This window comes from Aotus nancymaae, unplaced genomic scaffold (assembly GCF_030222135.1).
Source record: "Aotus nancymaae isolate 86718 unplaced genomic scaffold, 86718_ANA_hifiasm-v0.15.2.pri h1tg000030l, whole genome shotgun sequence".
NCBI classification, from domain to species: Eukaryota; Metazoa; Chordata; class Mammalia; order Primates; family Aotidae; genus Aotus; species Aotus nancymaae.
In genome coordinates, this window is record NW_026988443.1 from 31,749,335 (window position 1) to 31,760,900 (window position 11,566).

An 11,566-nucleotide genomic window follows, 5' to 3' on the forward strand; every position below is an offset into this window, starting at 1 on the left:
TAGTCCTCCCAGGAGGAGGAAAGTGTTGGTTACCCAGATCCAGGGGAGACCGATGAAAATCATCTCAAGTGTTAACCCTTAGCACCGGTGGAGACCACAGACATATTCAAGGAATTAAGATCTTAGGGGAAAGATAAGGTAAAACAAAGCATTGAATCCTTATGCGTATTTTTACATTTTCTAAGATTAAAACCATATAGCACATAATTAAATGACCTTTTCCACAACACATTTAGCAATAATGGGTTCTATGCTATAAATTTCATAAACCATGTCTTACCTAATAATTTCATAATTTTTTCAAATACCTAATAATTTCAAATTACCTAATAATTTCACAAACCATGTCTTACCTAATACATGCTGGTGTGATAGCGTCTTTCTCTACCGTTAGCATATGAACCCAGTGCCAGGAGAATTCTCGCTCATGTTCTCCCTCCATCTTATTGGACTTGGAGTTGCAGGCTCCAGATACTCTGGTGCTATTGTCCAGGAAATACTGTCATCCCAGAGCAAAGCAATTATTAGGGAATAAGGACTTAGATATATAAAAAGTCTTTATACTTTGTTGAAAAGACTAGCTAAGTGAGAATTTATTACTTCCCAACCCCTGTTCCCCATCTGAAATTCCAAGCTCTGCCCATAATTCATCACTGTTAAATCACTTACTGTCAAACTCCATTCACACATATCCCAGGGGCCAAAAGAGTAGAGTTCTAAGGCCTGCATGTCCTTCTCTTTCTTTCTCTCTCACAGGGTAACGCAGCACATGGACAAGAGAACCCCAGTGGATTTGGGTTTGAGTCCTGACCCCGTCACTCAGTGACTGTGTACTAGGGCTAAATATGTAATCTTTCTGAATCCCAGTTGTCACCTGCCAACAAATAATAATAGTATCTTCCTACCTGGGCTGTTGAAAGGATTAAATGAAATAACCTATATAAATAGTTTAGCATAGTACCTGATATCCATTAAACACTAATATGTGTTTGCTTATTACCAAAAAGTATAAAGATATCTTTTTTTTTTTTTTGCCAAGTAAAGTGACTCATGCCTGTAATCCTAGTACTTTAGGAGGCCGAGGCGGGTGAATCACTTGAGGTCAGGAATTTGAGATCAGCCTGGCCAACATGGTAAAACCCATCTCTACTAAAAACAGAAAAAATTAGCTGGGGATGGTGGCGGGTGCCTGTAATCCCAGTTACTCGGGAGGCTGAGGCAGGAGAATCACTTGACCTTGGGAGGCAGAGGTTGCAGTGAGATGAGATCATACCATTGCACTCCAGCCTGGGCGACAACGGCAAAACTCCGTCTCAAAAAATATATATATATTTTTTTCTGTCACCTATTCTATCTGCATCTATTCCATTTTCCATTCTGAATCATTTTTTTGTTTGCTAAATTGCAATAAGTTATAGAAAAACTTTCTTAACTGTATTTTAAAGATATGTATATGAACATATTGATACACACACATATGTAATCACAGATGCAGGGGAAAATACTGTATTTTCAGATGAATTGGACTTCACCCAGTTCTTATTCTCCAGTGATTTAATGATTCAAAATTTCAAAAAGCCAAGAACAATTACTTTTTATTTTTTTCTTTTCCTCTCTTCTCCCACCCATCCTTCCCTCCCTTCCCTCTCATTTTTACAAAAATATTTTACTAGAAGGACTTTCAAATAGAAAAATACATTTATGGTAGCTTTATCTTAGATGATTTCCACAAATAAATGTTTCCATGACAATTACAGAAAAACAAAATAGTGTGCCCTAAAGAGGATAAATGTGTCATCTGTTTCATCCTAGCGTTTGATACTTTGATTTCTTCATAGGCAAACAAGAAAAATCATAAATTAGTGAATAGCTTATCTTTCCTCTTCCTAGTGAAGTTACTCTCTAAGATTTGTCGTTGTTGTTGAGGTTGAGGCAGAGTCTCACTCTGTCACCCAGCGGGGGAGTGCTGTGGCGCAATCTCGGCTCACTGCAGCCTCAACCTCCCAGGCTCAAGCGATTCTCCTGCCTCAGCCTCCCAAGTAGCTGGGACTACAGCCATGCGCCACCACTACTGGCTAATTTTTCGTATTTTCAGTGGAGATGGGGTTTCACCATGTTGGCCAGACTAGTCTCGAACTCCTGAACTCAGGTGATCTGCCCACCTTGGCCTTCCAAAGAGCTGGGATTACAGAGGTGAACCACTCCACCCAACCATTCTCTAAGAGTCCTGATTAACATGTATATAGTTAAATAACCTTGGAAATGACTGACTTGTCACTAACGTATTCAAGAACTTAACAAGTGTTAGAGATAAACAGAATACTTTATTATAAAACTTAAAAAATAATTAAATATTACACATATATTTTGACTTTTCTCTATAATCCATGGTTTTATTCCACATTTTTTCTCAAAATTAATATTACTTAGAGAAGCAAGTGAGAACATGTAATAGGCTATTAATAAATTAATTTTTACATAAAATAAAATGATAATTATATAAAGAAACAAATAACTTGCTGTTTTTCGGAAGGCAAGGGGGTTGTGGTAGAGGACTGTTGTCAGTTTCCCTGTTGACGAAATGGCCACTCCTTTAGGCCACGCCCTGCAGACTGAGAGAAGTTCCTAAGTATGATTCCTCTGGGATTCAAGAACTCATGATTTTAATTAGAATGGGAACAAAGTATGCTGCTAAATTTAACAAACCGCGGTCTAGTTGATTATGCTGAGCTGGGTAATCCAGCTTGAATTGAGACTTTTTAAAGAAGTAAAATTGGGTTACATTCATCAAAGAAGTTGAGGAATAAAGTAGAATTAAGGAAATATGCCCTTTATAACCACTTCTCAAAAAATTACAGGAGGACACAGTCTTATAATTACTTTGGTTTTGGCAAAATAGCATGGTGTTTTTTCAATTGAGAACAGTTTTAGACTCATTAATACCTACCAACAGCTGGCTTCTGATGACTAAAAATGCTCTTAGTAAAGGGTCTTGGCATATTATGATTTATTAATATTAACATAGCAAGAAGACAGATGGATTTTTTATTACCACTATTTCCTTCTTTTTCTCTTTTCTTTTTGCTGTTAACTAAATCCTACGGTAAATTTAAACATATCAGTTGGTAGGAAAAAGCCACAAGTGGCCTTTAATTTTCCAAGCAGCTCTGATAATATGTGTACAGAGCATTATAAATGATGATTCCCTCTCCCTCACAACACTGCTATTTTGCCGCTTTGCTGCTCCTAGAGTTTTTGTAAATACCAGAAATGCATATCTTGCCAAGTCTCGTTCCCAAAGAGTGGGCTGCAGCGTGTCATGGACTGATTCAGCAAGCACCAAAAGTTATAAGGTTGATAACATGTGAAGGGTATCCATATGTATCTTTTCTATGAGTTGTTTTCTTGCATGAATTTCAATTACATGGAGATCTTAAATAGCCCATCTTGCCCTATTTTCATAATATTCCTTGGAATACTTTTCAAGTTGTTAATTTTAGTCTTAGAGACTCTCTATAAACAGAATATAGTTTAAACAAAATAATAAACACACACACGCACACCAAATAAACATAACATGAAGCTTGCCAGTCCAGCAGCAAGCACAATTGTGAGCACCATTTGGCTTCTCATAGAACTCCTGGCTTGGGTGTTCACAGGGTTAGTCAAACTGTGAACTCCACGCAGCAGTTAGGCAAGGTATTCCATCCAGATTTGATTGTTCTGAGTCTCAGTCTTTGACCTGAAGTCATAAAGGACCTTTTAAAAACAGATGTCTTTGCCATTGAATGCTTTGAAGTTCAAAAGGGAGTCTCCCAAAATCGACATATCTCAGTGTGATTCACCACTTCTTGCATATAACAGTGCAAATCAAAGATATTTTTTAAGTTAGATTTGTCGTCGCTTCCCATTTTCAAGTGCTTCAGAGTACCATGTGCTTTGGGCAGTTGAAATAGCCTGGTGGCAACCTGTCTGTTCCTGAGAGCTGGCTCCTTCACAGCCGCAGCTCACAAATGGTTCTCAGTGCTCAGTTCCTGGTTTGAAAGGCAGCTGGTCTCTCCCAGGGGCTGAAAGGTGAACCCCTGGCCCTAAGGCACTGGGGAGGACACCATGATGGATCAGCTCTTCCTTGTGCATGACTTACAGCATTGTTTTCCGTAAAACTTGTTGTTGCAGACACCATGCTGAGGGACTAGGTGACACCAGCTGAAGAAATCTACACAGGATGGATCCTCTAAAATAAGAAAATACATTTAGCATGTTGCCTAGTGTGCTCATCCTTTTTCTTTTCTTTTTTTTTTGAGACAGAGTCTCGTTCTATTGCCCAGGCTGGAGTGTAGTGGCACAATCTCAGCTCATTGCAACCTCCGCCTCCAGGGTTCAAGGAAATCTCCTGTCTCAGCTTCTCGAGTAACTGGGACTATAGGCATGTGCCACCACACCTGGCTCATTTTTCTATTTTCAGTAGAGATGGGGTTTCACCATGTTGGCCAGGCTGGTCTCGAACTCCTGACCTCAGATGATCTGCTCGCCTCGGCTTCCCAAAGTGCTGGGATGATGGGCATGAGCCACTGCACCAGGCCCTCTCATCCTTTTTCTTAAGGTGAGGGGCTACAGAACAAAGACTTTGGGCCCACCTCCCTTGTGCCTCTTTGTGGTTCTTCCCATTACACATTTACACATTGGGACTTGGGTAGGGGAGTGAGATAGGGCAGGATTTAGATGCCAAGAAAGGACTGTGACCATTAGCAAAATTAGATGATTTTCCTTTTTAAAAAAGTCGTATCTAGGCCAGGTGTGGTGGCTGACGCCTGTAATCCCAGCACTTTGGGAGGCCAAGATGGGTGGATTGCCTGAGCTCAGGAGTTCAGGACTAGCCTGGGCAACACAGTGAAACCCCATCTATGCTAAAATACAAAAAAGTAGCCAGGCATGGCAGCGTGTGCCTGTAGTCCTAGCTACGTGGGAAGCTGAGGCAGGAGAATGGCTTGGACCTGGGAGGTGGAGGTAGCAGTAAGCCCTGATAGTGCCACTGCACTCCAACCTGGGTAACAGAGCAAGACTCCATCTCAAAAAAAAAAAAAAAAGTAATATCTAATCCAAGATCAATGTCTGATCCTCCGTATACAGCCTGGGAGCCACCACTGAATTGTGTGTGCAGGAAAATACAGTGCATCAGCAATCTCCTAGGGATTTTGTTAAACCACTAGTTCTGATTCAGAAGGGCTGTCGGGGGGTGGGCATTAGGGGAGGTTAGTGCTGCTGGTCCATGAACTTTAATTTCAGGAGCAAAGAGCCTGATATATTAGGAGTCAAGCCACCTGAATTTGCATGCAAACTGGCTGAGATTAACCTAAGAAGCGGGGTCACCAACATTCTATGTAGGTTTAAGTCAATCTCAGCCAGTTTGCAAGTAAATAAATTTAAGTCAACACCAATCCTTCCTAATTTCTTTGGTTGCTCAACGAACATGACAGATGTGATTATTTCCCTATACATCAGGAATTCGTACTTAGATGAGCCTCAGGAGATAGAAAATGCATGTGAATGTGTATGTAAACATAAGTGCATGTTTTAGGAGCAAGGGCCCAGTCATTTCACTGTTTGGTCCGAGACAGAGTTTCACTCTTGTTGCCCAGGCTGGAGTGCAATGGCGCCATCTCAGCGCACTGCAACCTCCACCTCATGCGTTCAAGCGATTCTCCTGCCTGAGCCTCCTGAGGAGCTGGGATTACAGATGTGAGCCACCGCCCCATTTTGCTGTATTCTTAAGGCACAGTTTTGACTTAAAAATTAGAGTCTCTACTATGCATAATTCGGAAATGCCTAGAGTTGGTTCTTCAAGCCTTGATTGTTCTGCCTAAAATGTCTTTTTACACATCCCGTTCATGTAAGCCAGGAAGCAGAAGTGAGATGTTATTACTATGCTATCAGTAGAAGTGCTCTTTTGATTATAATAATTACTAACAGCTGGTTGTTTAAGCGTCTACGGTGAGTCAGGTATTTGATTTACTCTATTGAAGATGACCTTGGAATCCTTTCTTTGCTTCACATTCTCCATGCAATCAGCTGATACTCTTGGCTCAGTCTTTGAAACACACCCAGCATCCAGGTCTCAGTACTGCCACTGCTCTAGCGGAACCTCCTCCATCTGCTTACGGACAAAGACTTGACAAGTCCTTGTTCTACTCTAGGCAGCCTGCACTTTTTTCAACTTAACTGCCAGTGATCTTCCTAAAGCTAGATCAGATTGCTCGTCTGCTCAAAGGCTTCCACTGTACTCAGAGTTAAATCTGAAGTCCTCATGCTGACTGACCGGGCCCCCAGTACTACTGTTCATGTATTGCTTAACTGCTCTTCACCTTGTTTCTTGTACTCCAAGCATTGTGGTGTTCCTGAATTAGATTTGTAAATTCCTGCCTCTTTGCTGTCTCTCTGCCAGGAACATTCCTTCTAGATCCATACGCGCCTCACCCTTTTTGAGGTCTCTGTTCAAGTGGCCTGGCTTTGCCTAATCATTACAACCTAAACTTGTTTTCCTATCTTCTCACCCCTGCTACTTTACTTTGTCACACTGTGTTTACTGGTTGTTTCCATTTAGAAGCAAGCTTGTCAGAAGGTGGGATCTGTGCCTGTTTAGCTGGTTACTGTTTTTGTAATGACACCCCAACAGTGTCTGGTTCATAGTAAGCACTAAAGAAATGTGATAAAAACTGAATTACTTTAATATTCACGACAATCTTTCAAAGTAAGCATTACTTCCCAGTTTTATGAATGGTCAGAAAGTTCAAAACTTGCCCAAAGCTCCATAGCAATTACATGTCAAGTTAGTTACTGTGGATTCAACTCTATTTTTATGATTTTACAGTCCTTGCTCCTTCCACCATGCAATGCTGCCTGATCCCATCTGAAGATGTGGGATTCTGTGAGGACTGGCTTATTAGTATTGAATTAGTACTGAGTGCCTGGTCATCCTCAACTTAGTGACTAGTCTGCAGCCCACGCAGCTTCCAGATATGTAAACAACCAGTTTCAATGCAGTGTGACACAAGTCTCTGGGTGGTATCACTGCTTTAGGGCCTTCTCTCTTTCCCTGAAGAGAATTTTACATATAATATATACAGTGCAGTCATAAGGTTGGTTTCCCTAGGTGGAGATCCAACCAAGACACCCAGATAAGGCACCACACCCTCATGATGGGATATAATGAATGCCTCTAGACTGGCAGTCAGTATGGGCAGGAGTCTGGGGGACAGCAAAGCTGTTTGGTGACACTGGAAGACAGGATGATGCCACCATGGGCAGAATGGTCTAATCTAGGGTGCAGTTTAAGTGACTATAATGGGTAGAAACTTCTACCCAAGTATAAGCTCCATGAGGGGAGGAAACCCTCACAGTGCCTACCAGAGTGCTTGGCCCATAATAGGGGTCTCAGAGAAGAGTCAAGGAATGGAATCTTCTTGACTGTGTTACCATGGGCATCCTTACTGCTCACTAATGTTTTCTGAAAACTCAAAGCCAGAAAATGCACTCTGCCAAGCGGGTAGTAATTTAGGCATGCCATCATCCCTATACTTGGAATGGGAATGGGAGTAAATCCTCCACTTAGTAAACTGTAGCCCACATTTTTGGCCCAGAACACATACTTGGGTTTGTTGTATCCTTTATTCTTCCAAAAGGGATTGGACTCAGCCAAGAGGTACAGAGGGAAGCTACTCTTTTCTTTCTTGACAGGGTCTTACTCTGTCGCCCAGGCTGGCGTACAGCAGAGCGATCTCGGCTCACTGCAAACTCCATCTCCCAGGTTCCTCAGCCTCCCCAGTAGCTGGGAATACAGATGCCCACCACCGTGCCTGGCTAGTTTTTGTATTTTTACTAGAAATAGGGTCTTACCATGTTGGCCACTCTGGTCTCAAACTCCTGACCTTAGGTGATCCTCAGCCTCCCAAAGTGTGGTGATTAGAGTCATGAGCCACTGCACCCAGCCAAGCTCCTCTTTTAATAAGCCTTTTCTCATATGCACCCTATGACTCCCCTCATTCCAGCAACTTAAGGAGAACTGACCATCACTGTAACATTGTGAATACTCCACCACTTACATTTTCTGTTGTAGCTTTCTTTTAAGAACAGGACCCAGCTTTATTCTTTTATCTGTAGAAGAGTGCTAGAGGTATACAGCAGGTGTTTAGTGATTTTGCTTTGAATGACGTACAGCACCGACATACAGTAGGTGCTCAGTAAGTCTTACATGAGTAAATGAGTATATGGCTAAATATATATGAGTATATGGCTAAATTTTATTTAGCCATATACTCATATATATTTAGCCATATACTCATTTACTCATGTAAGACTTATTGAGCACCTACTGTATGTCCAGTGTGCTTATTAAGTACAGGGTGAACAAACAATAAGACAAATGGCCTCCCTGTCGTCTTAGGCCATACATGTATGTTGACTCTCCTCACCTCCCCATCCTGCCCAGGAGATACTGGTGGGCAACTTCATAATTGGCCATTGTCCTTGGGGATACCTGTGGCCTTCTAGGCTGAATCTTTGGCGATCTAACTAAAGGGTAGAAATGAGAAATCCCTGATAGTGAAGAAAGGAGGACAGAGTCTGGAAAAACATGACCTATTGCTCATTTCCTCTCTATGTAGTACCCCAGCATGGACTAGGATGAACTTGTTCTCAGTAACTGCTATAAGAGCTAATTTTTTTGGTCTTGTTCAGGTTTCAGATGATATAAGAAGAGAGCAGAGCATAGAAAATTGATGCCTGAGCATAGAGTTAAAACTGTAATAAGAAGTAGATAAAAGTGACAACAAGATAGAAAATCCAGTAAGTAAGAGTCTTGAATCTGATTTGCCACAAGTTAGAAAAAGTAGGATAAGAGATTGGATAGTCTTAGAAAAGCTGTGATTGGATAAAAAAGAAAACCCAGCACTTACATGCTAGAAAATGATTATTTAGCACGAGGAAAGCAGATGAGGCTGAAAAATACTCCCTGGCATTGGTCAGACTACTTTAAAATAAGTAAGTTAGACCAGTGAAGAATGGTACAATTTAGTCAGACTTTTCAGTTTCCTATCAATCAGTATTCACTGCATTTCACTTAAATTGTCTCCTCCATTAAAATATAAGCTCCTTGAGGGGTATTCCTGTTCACTTTTATGTTTCCATTGTCAAAGTAATAATGGCTAAAGAGTGTTAACACAGAAATTAAATATTCCCTTCTGACTCATGCAAACAAGATCATTAGGACAGGCTGGGCATGTGGCTCGTGCCTGTAATCCCAGCACTTTGGGAGGCAAAGGTGGGTGGATCACTTGAGGTCAGGAGTTTGAGACCAGCCTGGCCAACATGGTGAAACCCTGTCTCAACTAAAAATACAAAAATTAGCCAGGTGTGGTAGTGCATGCCTATAATCCCAGCTACCCGGGAGGCAGGAGAATCACTTGAACCAGGCAGGGGGAGGTTACAGTGAGCTGTCTACTCCTGCCTGGGTGACAGAGCAAGACTTTGTCTCAAAAAGATCATTTGGACAGGAACGTCCCCAGAGTGGTGCCTTGTACAACTCCAGGGAGCACTGTCACGGGCTGTGGGCAAATGGCTCACGCTAGAGTTGTACAATGCCACAGGCTGCACAACAAACAAAGTAGGCTTTGAAAAAATTATCTAGAGACTAGTAAAGTTGACTGGAGCATGGCGCCTTTTACCTGTCTTTGCAGGAGCTGGACAGAAGTTTGTATTGCAGGCTCGTAGCACCGGAGGTTTCTGATGGAGCAGACAACTTGAGGAAGGCCGGCCTTGCTGAACACATTGGACAGATCGGGTTTGGACCCCTCCCCCACAGGTGACTGTGCACTGCAGGAAAGAGAAGACGAAGAAGTCAGAAACACTCTGCTGAGGTCAGTGACATCAAACAGAAGGAATTCCCATGCTCCGTGACATTACCAAGATGCCTGCTGATGAAACAGATTGGCTGGAGCCAGGCACATAGGCTTAGAGTCCACAGCAACTATCCTAACAAGTGAGAGCCCTTTGATCTGATTAGAAGGGTTTCAGGCAAACACTATCTATCTAGCCCAAGAGTATGTGTCTCCCACTTAAGTGACTCATAAAGAAGAGAAGCTCCAGAAATACAGAAGCTTCTCTAAGAATGTAGAAACAAATACAGACACATCTAGGGAGTTAATCACAGCATTTAAAGAATTCCAGACAATCTGTGCAGCTGCAGTAGTGAAGGAGATAGTTCAAAACTAGGAGAGAAAGAAATGGTCAGACACAGCTCTGGAATTAGCTCGGTGCCCAGCCCAACTCTGAGTTGGCATGATAGAGCTGGTGCTTGTTTTATTTTGAGATGGAGTCTGGCTGTGTTGCCAGGCTGAGTGCAGCAGCACAATCTCGGCTCACTGCAACCTCCACATCCCAGGTTCAAGCGACTCTCCTGTCTCGGCCTCCTGAGTAGTTGAGACTATAGGCATGCATGCCCAGCTAATTTTTTTTATTTCTAGTAGAGACGAGGTTTCACCATGTTGGCCAGGATGCTCTAGATCTCTTGACCTTGTGATCTGCATGCCTCGGCCTCCCAAAGTGCTGGGATTACAGGTGTGAGTCACTGTGCAATTAAACAAGTAGAGAAGTAATTGCCTTTTTCCCAGAAAGACATATGAAAAATTAATATAAACATATTTCATAACAATAACCAGGAAAAAATGTAGCCCTTTAAATGGACTTTTCTTATTTTAACAATTCACTGCATTTTTTAAAAATGTACATATGCATTGTAATTTACTGTAGTTTCTGTCTCCTCAATTAAAACATGAGTTCCTTGAGGGCAACTCTTGTTATCAAATGATCTAAACCATGAGTGAGTGAGTTTGTAAATTTTTTCTGTAAAGGGCAAGATAGTCAGTAAATATTTCAGGCTGTACAGGCATGTGGCCTCTGTCACAAGTACTCCTCATCGCCTTTGTAGCACTAAAGTAGCTGCGGTCAATATATAAGTGGATGAGCATGGCTACCTTCCAGTTAAACTTTATTTATAAAACACAGGCAGATACTAGGGGAGCAGATTTGGCCTGCTGGCAGCTGTTTGCTGACCTCTTTTAATCTAAATTATCTTCTAAGAGTCAATTAAAAAAACAATCCATAGCAGTATGTGTAACAGCTACCACAATGCCTGCCCAGAGACAATCATGCTAATTTCCTTTCCTCTCATCCATGTTTTGGTTTCCAGATCCTCCTGAATAGATACATACACAGTATGTATACCTCTACCCGGCCCCTGTGATTAATGGTGAGATGGGCACACCCGAGTCCTCTGAAAAGCTGTGTGACAACATCTGTTGGTTGGAATGCTGGAAGGACCACAACACAGCTTTGGGTTCCTGAGGACATAATACTCTCTCAGACTTAGCATCACACACCAGTCCTAGCCAAAGTTCAACCCAAGTCTTCTGAAAAGAAGGGTGCCTTTAGCATCTGGTAAGTTTAAAAGCTGAGTGCCCTTGGCTGAATTGCCTGACACTCTAAGCTTCAAGGACCATACTACCCAGGAATA

At 41.9% G+C, this 11,566-nt stretch overlaps 1 protein-coding gene and 1 long non-coding RNA gene across 3 annotated transcripts in view; one reads left to right on the forward strand and one right to left on the reverse strand.

The window, feature by feature from the left end:
- Positions 1 to 11,566, forward strand: part of LOC105706875 (uncharacterized) — a 55,185-nt gene that overhangs the window by 38,238 nt on the left and 5,381 nt on the right. Inside the window, exons 2-3 of the long non-coding RNA XR_001104945.3 lie at positions 9,732 to 9,911; positions 11,243 to 11,490. This is a non-coding gene — a long non-coding RNA (uncharacterized LOC105706875). The remainder of the gene's footprint in view (positions 1 to 9,731; positions 9,912 to 11,242; positions 11,491 to 11,566) is intronic.
- The window catches only part of ADAMTS18 (ADAM metallopeptidase with thrombospondin type 1 motif 18), a 152,722-nt gene continuing 143,462 nt past the window's right edge, over positions 2,307 to 11,566 (reverse strand). For both annotated transcript variants that reach the window (XM_021672612.2, XM_012437523.2), the window contains 2 exons: positions 9,720 to 9,867; positions 2,307 to 4,234 (listed from right to left, as the gene is read on the reverse strand). In XM_021672612.2, coding sequence (XP_021528287.2) covers positions 4,119 to 4,234; positions 9,720 to 9,867 — 264 coding nt within the window. In that variant the 3' untranslated portion in view covers positions 2,307 to 4,118. The remainder of the gene's footprint in view (positions 4,235 to 9,719; positions 9,868 to 11,566) is intronic.